This window comes from Labeo rohita, chromosome 2, assembly GCF_022985175.1.
Source record: "Labeo rohita strain BAU-BD-2019 chromosome 2, IGBB_LRoh.1.0, whole genome shotgun sequence".
NCBI lineage: Eukaryota > Metazoa > Chordata > Actinopteri > Cypriniformes > Cyprinidae > Labeo > Labeo rohita.
Genome location: NC_066870.1, coordinates 12,821,013 through 12,843,867, shown reverse-complemented (window position 1 = coordinate 12,843,867; position 22,855 = coordinate 12,821,013). Strand labels below are relative to the sequence as shown.

The 22,855-nt window shown below is 37.4% G+C and overlaps 1 protein-coding gene across 3 annotated transcripts in view; it reads left to right on the top strand.

Annotated features, from left to right (window-relative positions):
- The first annotated feature begins 2,562 nt into the window (after positions 1-2,562).
- Positions 2,563-22,855, top strand: part of zfyve9a (zinc finger, FYVE domain containing 9a) — a 34,579-nt gene continuing 14,286 nt past the window's right edge. The window contains exons 1-11 of one of the 3 annotated variants that reach the window (XM_051126555.1): positions 2,563-2,922; positions 10,630-10,729; positions 12,204-12,311; positions 13,254-14,704; positions 17,396-17,495; positions 17,693-17,869; positions 17,974-18,137; positions 18,275-18,404; positions 18,642-18,764; positions 20,625-20,780; positions 22,339-22,563. In XM_051126555.1, coding sequence (XP_050982512.1) covers positions 12,242-12,311; positions 13,254-14,704; positions 17,396-17,495; positions 17,693-17,869; positions 17,974-18,137; positions 18,275-18,404; positions 18,642-18,764; positions 20,625-20,780; positions 22,339-22,563 — 2,596 coding nt within the window. In that variant the 5' untranslated portion in view covers positions 2,563-2,922; positions 10,630-10,729; positions 12,204-12,241. The remainder of the gene's footprint in view (positions 2,923-10,629; positions 10,730-12,203; positions 12,312-13,253; positions 14,705-17,395; positions 17,496-17,692; positions 17,870-17,973; positions 18,138-18,274; positions 18,405-18,641; positions 18,765-20,624; positions 20,781-22,338; positions 22,564-22,855) is intronic. The other 2 variants (XM_051126547.1, XM_051126538.1) reach the window with 2 other exon arrangements.

Below are 22,855 nucleotides of genomic sequence, written 5' to 3'. Positions count from 1 at the left end.
TCTTCTACTAATTGCAGAGATTTAAGCTAAACATGTTTATTTATGTGCTTATTTAGTTGCAGGACATTCAGTAAGTTCAGTAAGCCCCTTTGTGGTCATGTGCACGTAGACCTCATCAGTCATCACATATATTTTGCTGTTTCAGCAAAGTCAGTCCACTATGGCAGTTCAATGAATAGGTTTAGGTCAGGGGTGCTCAACCCTGGACCTGGAGATCGACTTTCCTGCAGAGTTCAGCTCCAACCTTGACCAAACACACCTGAAACAGCTAGTTAGGATCTCAAGGAGCACTTGATAATTACAGCCAGGTGTGTTTGATTAGGGCTAGAACTAAACTCTGCAGGAAAGTAGATCTCCAGAAACAGGGTTGGGCACCCCTGGTTTAGGTTATAGTGCCACCGAGTGACTACATTAAAATTTCCTAAATTTCAAGGTCACTGCTTAGTCCTATTTGAAGTTATTTTAACAGGCGTAAAAACACAGTTTTAAAGCACTGCTTCATTGTGAGATGTTTCGGGGGTGTTTGATACAAGCTTTAAAGACTCAGTGCCGAACGTCACATCACTAAGCCAAACATTCCAGTTTTCACTGACTTTTCAAGATGGTGAGACATTCTAAAGTGACTGAAAGAGACGTTGGCTGTTCCAAATCTGTGATTTTTAAAATATTGCATCTTTACAATGTCACTAACTCATTCAAGTCCCCCAAAAAGGCTGGTTGTCAAAGAAACTCATGAGAAGACAGGATAATGTGGAGTATCTCAATAGGGAATTGGTTCAACACTGCAGCTGGAATTGCTCGTCAGTTCAGCGCTGAATAGGTTAAGGATCTGTCTCAGCATACAGTGTCTCAACATTTAAAAGAATTTGGACTGAAATTACTTTGCAGTAACCAAAACTCTCATCTGCAGAAAGAATTAAAAGGCTAAGCTGACCTTTGCTGAGGAAGATGTTGTGTGGAGAGAGGAGAACTGGTCCTCACTTCAGTGATGAAAGCAAGTATAATTTATTTGGGAAAGAAGTCAGTGAAAGGTGGAGGAGGAAGTGTTATGATTTGGGGGATGGTTTCTGCAGCAGGAGTTGGGCCTCTTATACAGATACACTGCAGGGTGAATACAAATGTTTATCAGAATCTCCTTATATACAGCTAAGAAACCCACTATAGTCACTGAACTGTGGAAGAAGAGTGGGCTAAGATCACACCAGGCCAGCCCAGTGTGAGAAACTAGTGATGACCTGCGGGCACAGATGTGCTGAAGTTATTCAAAGCAAGGGCCTCTACACTTCCTACTAATTTTTGACTGCTGTAACCTTCAGAAATTTTAATTGTAGTTTTTCTTTGTGCTACAGTCATTGCTGTCCTCTAATTTTCTTCACTGGGTTTTCCACAAAATAAGGAGTTTTTGTGCCTTGGTAATTTTGTAAAACACTGTTCTACTAGCATGGTATAGCCATAATGAAGATTAGGCCAACAATATTTCTAAAAAACATTTATTGTTGATTAGGCTTTTTTTTTTTAAGTTTAAAAAGGATTAAAAGAAGAGCAAATACAGAGATTATGTGTATAAATATATGTAAATTATTGTGTAAAAAATATTATGCAGCACGCAGCTTGTCGCAATGAACGCTTGGTGTCGCACTTTAAACAGTGAGGCTAGGAAATGAAACGAATGTTAATAGCTCATGAATATTAATCGCCTTATGTTGATGTTGCTAGGTAACCTTCCTTGAGCGTCCAATCACTTTTAATGTAATTAATATCAATGAGCCAAGTCTTCCACAGCACAGTAGGATAAGGCTATGGATGTATTTCTACTAACAGCATAGAGATACATTCTTTTTCTCTTGACATTGCTCTCACGTATTTGCATTGATTTATTTGTTTCAGCTAAAGAGCTACAAAGCTAATTACGCTGTTGATAATAAACCATCCCTTTCAGACTGTGCTATCCTTTCTATTTATTACGTTTAAAACATCTTTAAAATGTTTAAATATACAAACATCAGTTTTAGAACTGCATATCTGAGCGTACACATTGATAAACTGGAATGGTTTTGAATAAGCTAATGGTGGCATTGCAGCAGTAAAATCAAAATTGCAGTTTCTCTCTTTGTTTTTTAAGTATTCATGAACTCTTTTAGAGAGCTCTCAAAGTTAAATACAAAACACACCGTGGAAAATGAAAACAAATAATGTACAATTATAAAAGACGGTGCCAAGTTCCTAAATTAATTCAGGATTTTAATTATAACTGAAGAAAATGGTTACATATTTGCAGCAGCTACTATGTAAATATAAACTACTACTACTTAAATATGTGATTAAAACTAAAACTGAAATCTCGAGTCAATGAAACTAATGTGTCCTTAAATACTTGCACTGTCCAGATCCGTAACAAGATCTGTTTATTTCTGCTTATTTTTATTTTCCAAATGTCAATGCGAATCTGAGCTGTAAAGACGATACATTGTTGCATTGTAATGACGTCACGCGGACTCGGGTGCCGCCCCGCGGTAATGTTTCCTGAGGATCCAGAAGCACTGTGGTGTCACCCGCTGTGAAACGCTTACCACACAAGGTTACGAAACAGACGCCATCTTGGCTCAAATGAAAGTCGCTAGCGTGGGAATCTCACGCCACTTCAGCGTAGCTTGAGCCAAAATGTCCCACCCTTGCTGCAGTTCGTAGTAACCTTCTCCATTAAATCTTCGGGGGAGGGATATACGAGAGCTGTCGCACAAACTACTTCTTCCTTCACTTCTGTGGAACACTGGAAAATGGCCTAGCGGTGCCTGGAGATATCCTGCAGATGTCAAAGACATAGTCGCTTGCTTATTTGACACGAAGTATGTTGGATTTTACCCGGGGAATTTCATGGCTGAATCGTGCGTGAAGATGATAATGATGATGGGGATTCCACCGGTGAGTAAACGATTAACCCACAAACTGTTATTCGCTTATCACATCTGTGATGTGTTTACTATAGAAGAATGCAGCTTTTAGTAACTACCTACAGTTTTGAAACAGACGAGACTGAAAATGTATCATTGGGAAGATGTTAACTATGACTCTTTAATGTGTATTTCTTTCTAAAGATGAATTTAGGCTCACGCACTTGTATCTCATGTCTTCTGTTTTGTGAAGCGTGTAAAAATAGCTGGTAACGTTAATCAGGTTAGTAAACATGCAGCGAAGCACGAAGTTAATGGCTGGAGTGGGTTTTTTGACAGGCTAATGTTAGTTAGCTAACGGTTTAGACTGCAGAATAAACCTCAGGAAACTGTCAAACATGTGACTTTTATATATAGGCTCCTAGTAAAATTTGGTGGGTTTAATATTACATCACAGGATTGTAATTAGACGCTTGGAGTATTAATGAGGTAACACTTAACTAACATTAACATTATTATTAATCATATACTGCATAACACCTCAAAAGTTCGTTTGCAAATACGAATATAGATATAAATGAAAATTTCTAATGCTTTCTAATACATAATGCCTTTAAAATGTAAAAATGTATATACTGCTTATGTAGAGATTTAACTTCGTGGAAGGTTGGGAGTATATAGTCATCAAGGGTTTGGTGCTTGTCTTGTCAGAGTGAATCAACACTTGCAATGCAGAAGTTGAAGTTACTCATCCAGCTTTCTAATGTGTGACTTACCACACTTGTTTGAGATGTTTTAAGGAAGAGAGGAAATGATGCCGTGGAAGCTTTTGAAGTCCAGTGAACTCAGTGACAGGTTGACAGATTCCTGCTTCCTTCAGCAACAGTTAGCCGCCCTGTAGTTGGCCCTGCTGTCTAAGACATCTGAGCTACTTCTAATGCTTTTTCTTATAAATATGAACCTGAAACAGGAACAAGAGCTATTTCCTCAGATGCTATTTTCATTCTCTTTAAGAGTAGATGAAAGTAAAATCCTGTGATAGAGATGTTTGCTGTGATGTGCAGATTGTGAGAGACACTATAGTAGTAGCCGTGAGTTGTAGTCTTCTAAGATTTTGGAGCACACATCCTTAATTTATGCTGCAGTATGTTCTGCATGACTTTTAAGGTTGGGTGAAATGCCACTTGCAGGCCTGAAAGTTTATCCAGGCAGTAGCAAGAAAGTGACAGCGAAAGCATTCCTGGAGTGCGGAAGCAATCAAACGGAGCTTCCCGTCAACAGTCTTAACAGCATAATGTGCTGCAGAAAGATGCTTTGCAAAATGAACAATAGCAGGAAGACTGTACTTGATTTAAAAATGAAACTACAGTGAAATATCTCCACATTGCATAACATGGAAAAAGTTATCAAGTTCAAACTTATCTAGTCACATGACTTTACTAAAATATAGGCGGTTGCCTGTAAGAATAGGTTTAGTGGGAATTCAGGGAGTGCCGATAATTGTCATAGAAAACTGTCATAGGAATGTTGTAATATATTTTTAACCCTATGAAGCCTAAGCATCATATTTGATATGCAAATTTGTCAACATGATCAAAACTTTGCTAAAACTTGTTGAAAGCAATCTTCTACATGCTTTGTGCTTTCTAATTGATAGTTTACACTTTATTTTAGCAAGTAAAAGGCCTTTTTTTAGTATAATTCTTAAATCTTCTACCTTCTGTGAAATCTTAATTGATTTTTCTAAAGTAAATGTAAGAACTACTATTACTATTAGAACTACTCTTAGAATATATCAAATATGATGCAACAAGCATTTGAGAAATGCTTATTTGTACATCTTTTAATAATTTTATTGCATCATATGTTTTGCCCCAAAAATTACATTTAAATTTGAGGTGCTTTTTCCTCCTTATGTGTGAGCTCCATAGCCTCACTGTATCATACTGTATGTTGTGTCAAAATATGATACAAAACATAAATAGATTATTTTTCTGAATTTATTAATTAAATGTGTAAAGTTTTTTTTGTGTGTGTTCAAAACTTATAAAATTTATATAATAAGAGAGTACATCATGTATCCATTTTCCAAGCTGTGTTTTTTGGCTTATCGTGAATCACTACACTACACCTATATTAAGTTATGTTCTATATTTTAGACTGGTTCAGGTAGGAACCGCTACGGAGTAGCCCAGTATCTGCGTGATTCGACAAGCGGAAAGAAGTAGCTCCAGCTACAATGTTCTTCTGCAAGACACATGCAGTTCTGTATATTAAGCACTAGTAGTAAAGGGCTGCAGCTTTAATTTGAATATAATGTTTTGCCACAATTTTATTTATTTATTTATTTTTAAGTTGTACCGTGTAAGTACCATTGAGTATTGAAAAACATCTTGTTGTTCGGTACCAAACTTCGATACCTAAGGGGTTAATCTCATCAACGTCAGTGTGCCAATAAGCTTGTGGCACTAGGTGTGTTCGACTAGAAGTGGCACCGCGCAGATCGGCGGCTTTCACACTAAATGCAGAATGCGCAGCCCTTCATAGCACAGCGGCAAAAGTTCAACTAATTTGAACTTTGAGCGCGGCTTGCACGCAAGGGGTGTGCTCTGTTGCGCATGCGCTTTAGTCGACACAGCAACAAACCGTCCCGGCTAGTTTACACCAGTTACACTCAGAGATGTGGCTAACACGCGAGGCTGTAGCGTGAAAGCTTATGTAAGGCTACATTTACACTGGTGCATTTTTGTTTAAAGGGGTCATCAGATGCCCATTTTCCACAAGTTGATATGATTCTTTAGGGTCTTAATGAAAAGTCTCTAATATACTTTGATTAAAAATTCTCAATGGTTTTGTAAAACAACACCCTTTTTACCTTATGAGCTCTGCAAAAATCATCTCATTCTAAGGGGTTGTTCCTTGAAATGCAAATGAGCTCTGCTCGCCCCGCCCCTCTCTTCTCTCTGTGGAATGACGAGCTTGTTTACTTTAGCCGCGTTTAACTGCTAAACTTTCTAACTTCCACGTTATAAGGAAAGGCGATCGCAAAGATTCATTAAAAAACGCTGGATCACCAATGATTTGCGCGAACATATAGACGGATATATGTAGATCGGGAGGCGCATTCCATTCACAAACAAACTTAATCCACTGCATCTTCAGCGGCTCAGATGTCAGGAGTAAATGACGACCACTATGTTCATTATTACATCCAGCAACACAACACCTCAATCGCTCAATCGGAGATATTCTTGTCTAACTTACATCCCTGCTCCAGCATCAAAACAAGGAAAGTTACTGGACTGTGACAGCTGCTCTGAGGTAAGAGCTAATGTCAATCAACTATCGTGGGAGCGGCCTCTGTCGGTGTGACATCAGGCATCTGAGAATGGCTCGATTTGAAAAAGGGGATGCTATTTTTACAGATTAATTAAAAACCACTGCATGGATTTTTATCATTATAGGGTAGATTTGTAGATACACTGCCAACACACATTCATGTTCAAACAACATGAAAAAGTGAAGTTTGCATCCGATGACCCCTTTAAAAAATTAAAACGATCCTCATCCATATTGGCATTTCAGAAAAGAAGTCCATACTGCACGACCGAAAGTGAGCGTAACGTGATCATTCACGAACACTGTAGCATGGTGCTACATAAGACAATAAATAAGATTTATATTCCGCTTTTACTCAAAACTCATTTTAAACCACCAGTGAGTGTTTAAAACTTCTGTTTGCTGTCGAATGTTTTTAACCATGTAATATTGTTGAAATATGTTATGTCCTCTCAGAACAGCGATTGCAGAAGAGAGAAGGCAAATATACATTATACAACCTGGCAGACAGCGCTGGAAGGGGATAGTAGTGCTTGTCAGTAAATTTGTTGAAAATTAATAGAAATTATGATTCTGTCTGAGGTATACATTTTAAAACGCACATGCACTAGTGTGAATGTAGCCTAACAGATGTGTAAACAGAAAACTTTTTGAGCTTTATTAAAATTATTTTCACTGATTTATTGTGTTGGATATATTTAGTTTTTCTTTGTGCAGTGGCTCATTAGTCTTTGAATCTGTATATACGTCAATAAGCTAAAAAAAAGTATTTTGAGATAATGTAATCTTTTAAAATTGATTTAATAAAATTGTTATAGAAAAAAGAAAAAAAACATTTTTGAACGGTACCCAGCCCTAAACATTACAAATTCGACATGTTGAGTATATGATAATGATAACCGCATGACGGCATGGCTGATTACACGTGATATTAATGTGTTGACATTCTTTAACCAGGTGGTTAATAAAGAAAATGTTATGTGAACCATGTTGTAGTCACATTTTTAAGTTAAATGTTAAAAATCAACACGCATGACATTTTAAAAAATGATTGCATGCAGTTCGTGTGCAAGCCCGGAACAGAGATCGGTTGAAATATGTCTGGTCGATCGGTGCATCTGTACTCCACTGTATAAATTAAGTATGGATTTATCATTGTTAAAGCTACAAAACTAATCATAAAGAGTATTTTGACATACATTTGTAGGCTATTTGTCCATCACAGATGCGTCTCTCTGTGATCGCTTAAAAATTTTTATTAACAAGACATAAAAACGCGTACAAATGATAAACTTTCATGACGACGTGGCAGTGGCCCGATTGGGCCAGTGACAAATTTGTCAACTGTCCCGAGCGTCTTTCACGCTGGCCCCGGACCATCCAGCACTCCTTATTGTCGAGCCCTGCAGTAGCTTACAGAGTGCAACTGTTTTACGTAATCAAAATAATGGTGTCCCCATAGGCCAAAATATGTATAATAATGTGATTTTTTTTTTTTTTTTTTTTTTTTTTTTTTTTTAATAACATAAATATTTCATGGGTTTTCTACTACATATTTCAGTCAGAGACATCATTGAAGGTATATCAAGCTATACAAGTCTTAATACCCAGGGTTGCATTTAAAGGTTTGCTTTATTTTGAAAAACTGATTTATGTCAGGCTTTACAGGGTTAGGTCAAGAACATCAAGAACATTTCATGCTTCTTTTCATGCAGTTCTACAAAACTGTGTAAGAAGGTGTGGTGTATTAGTGGCTTTCCCTCCCAAAAGCTTTGTTATGTAACAACAGATTGACTGAACAGAATTAGGTGATTGTCACAAAGTCACAATCTATATTTTCTTTACCCTGTCAGTCCTTATTTGTGATGTAAATTTTTTGCTTTTTACTTAAATTACACTGATTACTTCAGGTATTTGTCAGTTTAGTGGTAGCACATGTTGCTGAAATGGTATTCCACTTCTTGCCAATCCCAAAAGGATTGCAACTGACTTTTAAATGTCTGGATGTAAAACCTTATTACTCATTCTAAGTTTGCAGGTGTAAAAATACAGCACCGTAGTTGACTCTGACTGTCCATGTATTATTCAGAGAATCTACCGTGTAATTAAATCTTAATCAGGTATGTTGCCTGGTATTATGGGTCACAACCAGCTTGTATCCAAATCCATCTTATGTTTATAATTGCTTTATAAAAGCAATTAAAACAAACTCTGAAGAAGCCAAGTTCAACTGTGAACTATACATTCAGTATATAGTTCATTATGCAATGCAGCTTGTACTTCAACAATTAGCTGTGAGTGTGAAAACAAAGCTCTTTGTATTTGAGCATGGGTGGAGTCACAGTGTGGTTTAATGGAAACTTTCATGTTTTTAAAGGGTTTGTTGCCAGTCATCTATAGCAACGCTTGCGGATTGTAATTAAAGGCTTACACTTATACAAGCACAAAGCATTCAGTAGATTGCACACGCACTGGAAATTTTACTCCCTAAGTCCTTGGACAAAGTGTTGGCTGGCTTGAAAATATATATATGTACGATATTTTCTTCTTATTCATGATCTACTAAATGGCAAAGCAACTTCCAACTTACTAATTACAAGGACAGTCCCAGAAGACACTGATGTTGAAAATGAACTTGATTCTTTGGTACAGTGAAAACAAAACATAATAGTAAACTCAGTAATGTCGTCTATGTCCTTTGCCAGGATTTTTCTTCATATAGTGGACTTCAGTGGTGGCCAACGGGTTGAAGGACCCAATTGCAGTTTCAATGCAGCTTCAAAGGGCTTTACATGATCCCAGCCAAGGAATAAGGGTCTTATTCAGCGATTTGACATTTTCTAAAAAATAAATAATTAAAAAATAATTAAAAAATATGTTGTAACCTCAAATGTACATTTGTCTTGCACTAACTTGACCTCAAGCATTACATAATCTTGCAAACATGACATAGGTGGAAATACCAACCCAGCATTTAGAAGGCGAATTTGCAAAGAAAGCGATGATGGATTATTTTAAAGTTTGGAGGAGAAAATGAGATGGAGTTTTTTGCCTTATACTACCTTTTTGAACCAAAGTACACAGACAAAGAACTAACTATGCGTGACTTTTCCAACGTGATTATGCAATGCATAAAGACATGCGTCGCAGAGCTAATGCAAGATTTGTCATTAAAGTATATTAACTTTTTTTATTTTATTTATTTATTTATTTTAAGAAAAAGACCATTTCGCTAGGTAAGACCCTCATTCCTCGGCTGGGATTGTGTAGAGACCTTTGAAGCTGCATTGAAACTGTCATTTGGACCTTCAACCCACTGGTTACCATTGAAGGCTGCTACCTTGAGAAAAATCCTGGAATGTTTTCCTCAAACACCTTGATTTCTTTTCGACTGAAGAAAGAAAGACATTTGTAAAGACAGTGCCTTGTTGACCCCTACTGGTATGATGACATAACCTGCAGAAAGACCTGGAACGCTGCTCAAATGCAAGGACCTAAACGAACAGTTGTAGTAGTAGACGTACCTCACAGAAATATGCACAGTGGTATTTGGAACAAAAGAATGAGACCTCCCACCCACATTCCTTAGCTTGTTTTCATCAACACAAGACTTCTAATAGTGTTTAAGTGTAATAGTGTGTTGGTGTAATTTGACACAATAAGATACTGTTCTGTCTGCCATGCACAGATGCACACAGACTCACCCATAACTTTTTTGCATAGTTTAGCAGTGCCAGCCAGAGTAGGATGTTATTGGATGTGGAATCTGAAGTAAGCTAGAGCAAGTCATAACAATTTGTTTGTATTCTTTTATACAAACAGTTCTTTCTTTTATAATTAATTCCCTCTTTAATATTTTTTTCTGGTCAAAAAGGAGTTCAGAAGTTATTTTTAGACACAGTAAAAAAAAAAAAAAAGAGTAAATGCAAATTCAGAGTCCTATTCCTCCACCTCACTTAAGCAGTTTGCACGACTGTGTTTCTTATTCCCCTCCTCCCGTGTCTTCTTAGCTTTGTGCTGACAGTGTGGCAAAGCGTGCATTTTTAACTAAGCGTAAAATGTGTCTAGTCTGCTACTTTTAGAACCTTCTGCTTGGTGGAATATCTTGTCTCTGGCGTAATCCTAGTTCTTATGTGTGACCGGCCTTCGCCGTTACCCACTTTGTCAGTGACAGCCTGTTCATTGCAGTGTAACAGTCAGCCACAACTTTGTGCACCTGAGTTTGTGCGCACCCATCTTCAAAGCTTAGCAAAGTACTGGAAATGCTTTAATTTTAAAAATAACTGGTTAGCTGGAAGTTTTTGGACCTTAAAGGTGTCTATTTAGCATTAGCCTGAATCAGACTTGACAAAGAAATAAAACTATTTTTTTTATGTCTCATCATTCTGTTCTGTTTCAGATTTGGCTGTCTAATGTGTGTGAAACTGGATGAGACAAGGGCTCTATCAGGAGCCTTTGTGCAGATAGACCTGCAATTACTGAAGAGGACCTCTGGGCAGGTGAGAATAATGTTTCTTTTCAACTTAATTAGCTTAATTACGAATCAGATGGTGCAATTTATTTGGACCTGTCACCATTTATATTTGGGATGCAGTGATGTTGTAATTATTTTCGATATGACAAGCTAATTATTTTTTATGTTATGTCTGTTATATGGCTGTATACTATAATACAGTTAATATCAGAAGTTTACATACACCTTGCAGAATTTGCAAAATGTTAATTATTTTACCAAAATAAAAGGGATCATACAAAATGCATTTTATTTTTCATTTAGTACTGACCTGAATAAGATATTTCACATAAAAGAGGTTTACATATAGTCCACAAGAGAAAATAATAGTTGAATTTATAAAAAATAACCCTGTTACATACACTTGATTGATACTGTGTTATTGCCATAATGATCCACAGCTGTGTGTGTGTGTGTGTGTGTGTGTGTGTTTTTTGTTTTTGTTTTTTTTAGTGATAGTTGTTCATGGGTCCCTTTATCCTGAACTGTTAAACTGCCTGCTGTTCTTCAGAAAAATCCTTCATGTCCCACAAATTCTTTGGTTTTTTTCAGCATTTTTATGTGTTTGAATGCTAAAAAACCAAAAAAATTGTGGGACCTGAAGGATTTTTCTGAAGAACAGCGGGCAGTTGAACTGTTCAGAACTACCAAGGGACTCATGAACAACTATCACTAAACAAAAAAACACAGCTGTGGATCATTCAGGTAACAACACAGTATGAATCAAGCATATGCAAACTTTAGAAATGGGGGAGTTTTTATAAATTCAATTAATTGTTTTCTCTTGTGGACTATATGTAAACATCTTTTAGGCAAAATATCTTCAGGTCAGTAAAAAAAAAAACATGCATTTTGTATCTGCATCTCTTATTTTGGTTAAATAATTAACATTTTGCAGATTCTGCAAGGTGTATGTAAACTTATGACTTCAACTGTATATACTACCTAAAGTTAAAAAGAAGTAAATGGGAGCTTTGGGATTCAGTGTTGATAGTTATATTTGGTTATAAACTAGTCCATGTCATGTACTCTTAAAAGGGAAAAGGCTTTGTGAAAAATCACTTATTATGAATTGCTTGTTGTGTTCCTTATTTGTAAGTTGCATAAATGTTAATGTAAGATGCAAATGTCTTTAGAGAGTGATAAGTACTTGCCGTAATCTGTCAGTCACTTTTAGTTAGCACAAGAAGTTAGAAGTTAGTATTTACAGATGATGTGGATAATTGAAACTCGTTCTAAGTTACAAAAAAAGTCATATTTATCAGCCTTTAACTAATATGGCACCAATAAATTGCACAAAACATCACTTTTTGATTAATCACCAGTACTACCAGACTCTGGAAGACAGTCACAGTTCACTGTACTTTTAAAAGGTTTTAACTTGTTAGTATTCTGTGTTCCTGGTGCATGTGGAAAATATTGTATTTATGTGCTCATGAAAAAGCCAATTTCACTTTCAGGTTCACACGGTGCTTGGCAGGGTGGAGTTTCTTGACCCATGGAGAATTACTTTCAGGCTGAAGCCTTTAACCTGGACAAGGTGCTGGATGAGTTTGAACAGAACGAAGGTAAGAGAATGCTTTGAATAAAAAGGAAGAATAAAGCTCTGACAGTCAGAGTTGTTCTGAGGGCATATTTCTGTACGAACAAAAGACACTCTGTCTCAGCACATTTACATATCTTCAGATAACCCACATAGTCAGGTGAATTAGAGCATAATGAACTGAACACAGAGTAACAGGTTCCGATAGAGGTAGAACAAAACGTTTGACGTTGCCGCTTGGGTTGAACTGCACACAGCATGGCTAGCACAAGCAGGTAGCTGTGCTGGTGGCAGCAGCCTGTAATGTAAATGGGGTCAATTGAATTAGCAATTCCCCTCAGGACTACTGTCTCTCCCTGATTTTCCTGAACACTGCTTTAATTGGTGTCACATAGTCAAGCACATGTAATTTACAAGGTTAAGGTTGCATGTGCTTTTGAGTTATAGCAGGATATTGCAGTTAGTGTTGTTTTGTTCACGGGTTACGTGGACAACAGCTCCTGGTGCACAGCCATATAAAATTGACTGTTTGAAATGTATTGATTGCTCTGTCCTGTATGTCACAAAGAACATTAAAAGCCACACAGAGTTGCCTCGCACACAGCAACCCTCTTAGTGTCGCCACAGAACGGTGGAACGAATGCATATCCCCTCTCCGACACTAATCTTGACGGATTAATGGGGGTGAAAGGAGACTCGAAACTATTAAACGGCCTCAAGGCGAAAAAGCAGGGAGAGCAGTGTGTGCTTGATCACGCTTGGATGTATGTAAGAGAAAGGGAATGCCTGCCCACATTCCAAAGCATTCATGTGTCAGTTTGACAGATGGATCCCAAGGCGATGACCAGATTGGCCCACTTCCTTAACATTTTCCAATCTAGCCTGACCTCATTTCTCAATTTATCTTCTGTTTGTTTCAATCTTCTCAAAAAGAAAGCTAATGAGCTCTCTCCCCTCATCCTTTCAGATGAAACGGACACGCCGACTCTCTCGGATGCCAAGTGGACCCAGATTCTCGCCCCGCCATCGCACCTCCTTTCCCTGAATCCGGCACTGACCCACTCCGACCTCAGCCCAAGGGACAGCCCTATCAGCTTCAAGCCGCTTCTAGACGGCCAGACATCAGACGGCCCCTCTTTGGCTGAGGTCACCAGGTTAGAGGGGAAACAGGGGCAGCAGCCAGAGGGCAGGAGTGAAGAACGGCCAGCAGATGTTCACAGTCCTCCTCTGCCCCAACCCAACATTGGCAAGCTGGTGAGCACCGATGGGCAGTCACCAGACTTGAAGTCCTCCAACAGAGTGGTGCTGGAAAACGGTTTTCCATCAAGTCCTGATCTTAGCAGCCGGACTGATGTTCTTCCGGTCAATGATGATGAGACAAGTCAAACTGTTACAGATGAGCAAAGTGTTAAAGACACTGGTCCCCATGAGCAGAATGGCTCTGACGAAGGAAGTGGTGGTGGTCTTCTAGAATTTGCTGTTCTTGAGGAAGAGTGTGGGAATGGGCCACCAGATTTGAATAATGGTGTTAAGATGGAGGCAAGCAAGACTGACAGTGGTTCACCTGTCCGTGAGGTTGGAACGAGGGACTGCAATCTAGTATTTCCAGAAGGAAGTAATCCCCAGAAAGGGGAAGCAGTTTTGCACAAATCAGTGAATGGTGGTGGAGAACTGGATTGTGAGAAGGAGAATCATGAGGGTGCCTTTCAAAATGGTGAACTGGTTAAAAATGAAAGTGGGGGGAAAGACACCTGGGTGTCAGATCAGGAAGTGAAAGAGAAAACGATAGAGAGTGACCATGAGGGAATGCACAGAGAGGTTGAATCATCAGGGGTGGAGAAGTCCCTGTCCAACGGTGGAGAGGCACAAAGCCAGCCAGCGGCCACTTCAAAGGAGGACTCTGTGACGGAGGAAAAGGAAATGGAAGAAAGCAAACAAGAGTGTTGTGATTCAGTCCGAGGACTTGAATCTGGCAGAATGGGCAAACTCAACAACAGCCGACTGCAGCCTGTCAGCGTTCCCTACGGTGGCGCCCGCCCGAAACAGCCTGTCAGTCTAAAGCTACAGATTCCCCAGCCTTTCTCAAGCCAAGTCCGGAATGAATTTGGCTCCACTGGCAAGAACAAGAACCTGGAGCCACAGAGTAGGACAGGAGGCCTTGAGGCATCTTGTGGAGCAGCTGAGTCTGGGGTTGTTCGAATGAATGGAGAGCATGGAGATAGCTCTTCAGGCTTACTCATCCCTTCTGAGAGTCCAGACAATGACCTTCAAGCAGGACAGCAGTTGAAGAAACCCTTCGGCTCTTTGGGGGAAGTGGCACCTGTTTGGGTTCCTGACTCCCAAGCACCCATTTGCATGAAGTGCGAGGTCAAGTTCACCTTCACAAAAAGAAGACATCATTGTCGGGCTTGTGGAAAGGTAAAGCCTGTTGTTCATTATTGTGATGTGGTGTGTCTTTTTTAAGACAAGTTTATTCAAATCCCTTATTCAACTATTTAACTAACATGCTGTAACTTGTTTGTTCCACGGATGTGATTTCTTAGTTTGTGCAGCTTTTTGAGAAGAGGTGTGATGTCACTTTACTAACGAATCAGGATTAAGAAAAATCTGAAAACTACTCTAGCAAAATGCTTGAAAACCACCACTCTGGCAACAGGCCACAGCACCCCTGCCTTTTGACAGTGAATGGGCAAGCACCACTTAAGTTGAAGTCAAAAGTTTATATACACCCGGCAAAATACTAATTATTTGACCAAAATAATAGGGATCTGAATAAGATATTTCACATTAAAGACATTTTAATGTAGTCCACAAGAGAAAATAATAGCTGAATTTATAAAATGACCCCGTTCAAAAGTTTACATACACTTGGTTCTAAATACTGTGTTGTTACCTGAATGATCCACAGCTGTTTTTTTTTGTTTGTTTTTTTTGTTTAGTGATTTTTATGAGTCCCTTGCTTATCCTGATCAGTTCAACTGCCAGCTGTTTTTCAGCTCAGAAAAATCCTTCAGGTCCCACAAATTCTGTTTTTTCAGCTTTCTGTGTATTTGAACCCTTTCCAACAATGACTGTATAATTTTGAGATCCATCTTTTCACTTTATGTTTTCTAAAGAAAAAATATATATATTGGCTTCTAGCAAGTTAGAAGCTCAAGCAGAATTCAAGTTTGTCAAGTTTGCATTACATTTTTATAGCCATATAACTTTAAGACTGGCATCCCACTTGCTCAATTTGAGGCAGTTTTTACCCATAAGCTTAATTCGTTTTATCTGTTGCACGCTTCTTCTGTTCTTAATCGGTAAATGTGACAGACCCTCGACAGAAGAGGGCGAAATTTCAGTCGGTAGGTGTGACATCCCTGCCCAAAATCAAGCTGCACTGAGTCAGCTAGTGGGACGCTGACTTAGAATGAAAGAGCAAAATTGCAAGGAAGTATGGGTAATTGTTGGGCAGCTCCAAACTTGTGAAACTGTCAAAATCCTTCAGGGAGAAATGGTTGTCGATGCAGCACTTAAAAATAACTGCAAGACTGCTGGAATAACGCCTTAATTTCCCTTGGTGATAAACTGCTGCATCGTTGATGACATTTTCACAGATATGGGCTGGAAAGAACAACTGGAAAGAACAGAGTGAAAATGAAATGTAGCTGTGGCACAAAATAGTTTAATCTGACAGAACTGTGATTGTTCTAGACCACTTCTGCTCTTAGAACTGGTTATGACTAATTCATCTAGGGTCATTCTGTGTCAACTAAACCACAGGTCCCCGGCTCAAATGTTTGATTTTGCTAATATTTTTTCTGTAGAAAGACAAACATATATAGTGATGAAAGCCAAAATATTAAATGTTACTGATATTATATGTCACTGACATTAAATGTCACTCAGTATATTTACTGAGTAAAACACTATTTTGTAGACGGGGTCAAAATGACAATTTTCACCTGATATTTGGAGCCATTTTACAGGGTTGTATAAATGACTTTGGAAAGCTGGCAGCATCATTTTATTATTGCACAGAGATTGGTAGGTCTATTAATAAAATCTGTTAACTTTAAAAATATTTCTTTCGTTATATGCCAATGGTGACAGTACAAAAATGGCAAAAAGCGCTTCTTGTTTGCATGCCTGTAACTCAAGAAGTATACAAGATACATTTCTAGTTTAAACATGATTTATCCCTCAGACATTCCTCTTTAAACACAGTAAGTATCAGCTGTGTGCAAAGTTTAACAACATTTGGCTTTCGATCACTGAAAATGGGTAAAATCCAATGATTTGAACATGGAGCTTCTTTGAAATCCTCATATCTATGGGAATGAACTATATAGGGCTTTAAAAATTAAGATTACAACAGAAAAGATCATTAAGAATGAGAATCTAGAAGGATATTAAAATATCTTTAATAATTTTAGAGTTACAGGCATGCAAACTTTGGAAAAAGAATATTTATGCCACTCAGGTATATTCTATGCAATTGTGTTGATAGAAAACCATGAGGTACACTTCTGTTTTCAACATTATTTGTTCTTTAGATATTCCTCTTTAAAAGACAAGAAGTATCAGCTGTATGCAAAATGACCCACATTTGGTTTTTGCTGCATTAAGATCTCCGTATCTCTGGAACTGAATCGTTGACGGCCTACCAAAAGGAAAGTTTGTTAAAAAACAGAATCTAAAAGGATGTTTAGAATTTCTTTCCTACCAGTAGACCTACCAATCTCTGTGTAAAAATAAAATAATGATGCTGCCAGCTTTCTAAAGTTATTTTTACACCCCTGTAAATTGGCTCCAAATCTCAGGTGAAAATTGCCATTTTGATTCCCTGTTACAAAATAGTAGATTACTCAGTAAATATTAATCTGTGACATTTAATATTTTGGCTTTAATCACTATATATATTTGTCTTTCTACAGAAAAAAATATGAACAAATACAAAATGTGAGCCAGGGAATTATCTGAAATTTGGGTGGTTTGACCCGGAATTACCTTATAGTCTTTCCAACATTTTGTTATTATGCGTCATTTGTTATTATGCCTCATTTTCTGGTATGAGTTGTTTGTATCAGAGCAAACATGTTTTGTTTGTGGTGTGTGTTTGGCCAGGTGTTCTGTGCTGCTTGCTGTAGTCTGAAAAGCAGGCTGATGTACATGGACAGGAAAGAAGCGAGGGTTTGTGTCACCTGCCACCGTGCCCTTATGAATGGTGAGTGATATGAAACTCACAAGAATAGTTATAAATTTCCCTCTATAGACTGGGAGTTTTTGTACCTCAAAATTTCCCACAATGAATCACTTAACATAAGTTATGACTACATTTCTATTTATACAGCAATTAATTGCTGGAAATTAGTTTTAATATGTGAATAACCAGATCTTTAAACTTGGTGTCTTACTTTTTAGCTCATGCATGGGAGAACATGGGAGGTGGTTGCAACCAGAGCCCAAATCCCAACAACCCAGCTGAGTACTGCTCCACTATTCCCCCTCTGCAGCAAGCCCAGGCATCAGGAGCGCTCAGCTCCCCACCACCAACCGTCATGGTGCCTGTTGGTGTCCTGAAACAGCCAGGATCTGAAGGTAAATTCTAGAATATTGCCAAAAGCATTGTTAATTTGTGGATTACTGATTTTGACTTTCCAGCAGTGTTCAAATTGTGCGTGTGTGTGTGTGTGTACCTCCAGGTTCTCTTCCTCGAGAGCAAAGAAGAGTTTGGTTTGCTGACGGCATTTTACCCAATGGGGAAGCTACAGACTCTTCTAAAGGGCAGACGGCAAACCCCAACCCAACACAGCCTGTGGCAGCGTCCCAATACTCAAACAAATCCTCAGGAGCAAATACTTCAGAGGTGAAGATTTGCTTCTTATCTCATTGAAAGTCAATCATCTGTAATATGGAGTCTTGCAGGACTAGGCTTGTGATTCTTACCCTGAGACGGTCATGTTATGTTACGGTGTAAATTTGTCTCTTTCCCTGCCATCATAGGTGGCTCGTGCCACTGGAGCCCCGACCGTCAGCCCTGTGGGCAGCTCTCTCAGTCTAATCCCAGAGGACGGACTCCCTCCCATCCTCATCTCCACAGGCGTCAAAGGAGGTACGGGAGGCCACATCACAGGTGCTTGACCATCCTCACCATTCAGCTGCCTCCACTCCTCTAAATATGAGTATTGTTTGTGCATGTCTGTGCGCATGTATCTGTGTTTCTGCTTATGTCTCCACCACTCATGCTTAGGGAAGAATTTCATTGGTTGGTTGGTTCTTTATCTGCGTTGTACCATGAGAGGAAACTGACTAAAGTCATGGATCGATTTGTTGATAGTTACAGTATTGATATTATGTGTCTTGTCTGTAGACTATGCTGTGGAGGAAAGACCTTCTGAGATTTTGCTGATGCAGCAGCTTGAGGAGGGCGGCCCTGATCCCTTGGTGTTTGTCCTCAATGCCAACCTGCTGGCCATGGTCAAACTGGTCAATTGTGAGTGACCACTCCTTGCTAGATGCTCTACAGGGTTTAATTTTAGTTGTAGTGACTTTGTTCATGGGCATTTCTTCAACTATGGGCATGTTTGACCCTTAGGACTTATTATAGAAAATAAATTACCTTAAAAACAATTTACAAATTCGTACTGATTAATTTGTCCTATTACAATGAAACTTCACTTTTTTATTTGTTTTTAATATTTAATACTTAGTAATATGTTTTAATATTTAATATATTAAGAAGTGCAAAAAAGCTACATTTTGCAAAGGCTAATATCACAGATGGCTTTAAAGGAATAGTTCATCTAAAAAAATATATATACTTGATTTACCCTCAAACCATTCAAGGTGAATATGACGTTCTTCTTTCAGACGAATACAGTCAGAGTTATATTAATAAATGTTATAAATCATGGGGTAATTTTAATTTTGGGGTGAACTATCCCTTTAAATAATGTTAATTAATTAATTTTCAGTTTTTGCATAATTTGACAAATTTAAAGGTTGATGACAATAAATCAATGTTTTGCTCACAAGTGATATTTACCTTAATTTTTCTTTGCACATCATTTTCTTTCTTCACACGCTCAAATTTAATTTCTAGCAATTTAATATTTATTTTACAATTTTACTACAATTTAAAATATTTTTTTCCTATTTTAGTACATTTTAAAATGTAATTTGTTAGTGTAATGTTAACAAAGTTGAATTTTCAGCAGTCAAAATATTACCAGAATAAAGTATAAATCTATTTAAATTCTCATAATATTTAGACTTTATTTTCTTAATATTTAGACTTTATTCTCATAATATTTTGACTTTATTCTTGAAATATTTTGACTTTATTCTCGAAATGTTTTGACTTTATTCTTGATATATTTTTACTTTGTTCTCGAAATATTTCAACTTTATTCTCGAAATATTTCAACTTTATTCTCAAATTATTTCGACTTTATTCTCAAAATATTTCGACTTTATTCTCAAAATATTTCGACTTTATTCTCAAAATATTTCGACTTTATTCTCGTAGTATTTCGACTTTATTCTCAAAATATTTCAACTTTATTCTCAAAATATTTCAACTTTATTGTCAGCTATTTTGAATTTATTTTTAAATATTTCGAATTTATTCTCGAAATATTTTGACTTTATTCTCGTAATATTTCAAATTTATTCTCAAAATATTTCGACTTTATTCTCGTAGTATTTCAACTTTATTCTCAAAATATTTCAACTTTATTGTCAGCTATTTTGAATTTATTTTTAAATATTTCGAATTTATTCTCGAAATATTTTGACTTTATTCTCGTAATATTTCAAATTTATTCTCAAAATATTTCGACTTTATTCTCATAGTATTTCGACTTTATTCTCAAATATTTCGACTTTTATTCTCGTAATATTTCGACTTTATTCTTAAAATATTACGACTTTAATCTCGTAATCTTTATTTTTTTAACGTGGCACTAAAATGCTGTCGTACTTAATATTTTTTTAAAAAGCATTTTTCAGGTAAAAATGTTTTTACTGTTACTTTTGATCAAGTTTGTTCAAAAAACAAAGCTTCAAACTTTTGAACGGTAGTGTATATAAGCCATTTACACACAGTACAAAGGGTTTTGTAAATATGCCCAAAATTAAAGAAGCACCAATTTTATTAGTTAAAATTCTGCGATTATTGAATGCAATGCATTCATTCATTTAGTTGCACGTAACTGGTAGCTGTATGTCTTAGGTATTGTCATTTTTTTGCAGAATTGAAAATTGGCAACATGAGGCTTTCCTTTACTATGCCAAGGAATTTCCCACAATTCCCATGAGTCATAACAGTCTTTTGTGTCATCTTTGTGTGAAGATGTAAATAGGAAGTGCTGGTATATGACAACAAAGGGTATGCATGCTGTGGGCCAGGCAGAGGTTGTAGTGCTTCTACAGTGCCTCCCTGATGAGAAAACCATTCCCAAGGACGTCTTCAGCCACTTCGTCCAGCTGTACCGAGAGGCTCTCACAGGTAAACTGATACGCCTCCACCAGGGGGCCTGTTCTGGTAAACTGATCCAGACAAAATGAGAGCAAGACCTACATAGATATAATTAGACTGTTCTGCCAGGAGGCTCTTAAAGGTAAAATGGGGCTGCTGGCCCCGGTGGCATTGTGGATCTACTTCAGCAGAAATTGTTTTCCAGACACAATCCTCCTCTTGTCACCCAGTCCTACTTCAAGTCAGTGGGTTCAGCCACAGAACAGTTCCTATGTCTTCTTACTCTGACCGCATTCCCTGTGAGCTTAATGTAGGATGTGTGCCAGAAGTGTGGAGGCCAATTTAGATGTGTTTAGTAAAAGAATGTTATTTGTCTGGTCAGGTTCAGTGGCCATCAGCGTACATAGTGGCTATTTCAGTAACTTTTTAAATAATGTAACTGATTACCTTTGATTACTTTTCGATTACTTTTCTAAATTTCTAATAAATGTTTTATTTAACTGTTAACCATTTTCAAATATTTAAAGCAGGCTGGGTTAACCTTACAACAGTACAAAACACTTATTACTGTTAGACTTTCAAAATCCTTCATCAACTGAATTATAGGTTAAATACAGATTTAAAATCATAACAAAAAATAGTAAATATTAATACAATAGATTTTCACATGTAAACCATGTTGTAATCATTAACAGTTTCGTAAGTAACTAGTTTAATTACATTTTTTTTCTTAGTAGCTGTAATGGGTTACAGTTCCATTTATTTTGTAATAAATTATGTAGTGCAGATACATGTAACTACGCTGCTAATAAGTATAAAAATGCAAAAGAAATATTGAAATAGCTCATTTGTAATTGGATACAACAACTCTTCTGTTGAATAAAATATTCATAATTGACATTTAAGCATGTGATCTTGGATGTTTTTTTATTGTAGATATTAATTGAGATTAGTTTTATACTGATACAGATTATTTGTCTGATAAGTGATATATAAAATAGATTTTTAATAGTATTTTTTGCTGCTTTTTGCAATAATTAAATGTCCATTAAAATACAGCAGTTCTAAACGAAATTACTTAAATGGATAGTTTACCCCAAATTCTGTCATTATTTACCCACTCTCATTTCGTTCCAAACCCGTAAGACCTTCGTTCATCTTCAGAACACAAATTAAGATATTTTTGATGAAATCCAAGAGCTTTCTGACTCTGTGTCGAAGACTGAAAGGGAAGAGAAGAAATGGTTGAATAAAGTCGTTATTTTTGTTTTCTTTGCGCACAAAAGTATTTTTGTAGCTTCGTAACATTACAGTTGAACCACTGATGTCACATGGACTATTTTAACCATGTCTTTCTGGGCCTTGAGTTTGTCAGTTGCATTGCTGTCTATGGAGGGTCAGAAAGCTCTCGGATTTCATCAAAAATATCTTAATTTGTGTTCCGAAGATGAACAAAAGTCTTACGTGTTTATAACAACATGAGGGTGAGTAAGTTATGACAGAATTTTCATTTTTGGGTGAACTATCTCTTTAAGCATGAAAACACATTGGAAGAACTTGATCTAATCCCACATTACCTTCTGTGCAGGAAATGTGTTAAGTCACCTGGGCCACTCCTTCTTCACTCAGAGCTTCCTGGGCAGCAAGGAGCATGGCGGATTTCTTTACATCAGCCCCACTTTCCAGACCCTGCAGGACCTGCCATTGCCTAACCCACCCTACCTCTTTGGCATCCTGGTGCAGAAGTGGGAGACCCCCTGGGCTAAGGTCTTTCCCATCCGACTCATGCTCCGCCTAGGGGCGGAATACCGATGTGAGTTTGTGGTTTGATGTTGAATTTGAGATGCTGTTGGTTTAGGTGTGTCAGAGATTGAAAGATCTTGATTGCTCCTGTAGGTATATTTGACCTTTTGACATGGTGAGGTGTGTGATATAGAGTATACACACATGTAACTACAATAACACTGTACAGTAACTTAAAATATATAGAGAATATAAGGCCTCTTTTTGATGCCTGTAGAGGAGCTGTAACAATGCAGAAAATGTCTTTCTATTTCGTCTTCTTACACAGAGAATTTCTCTGCACTAATTTGTAAGCATGGCCT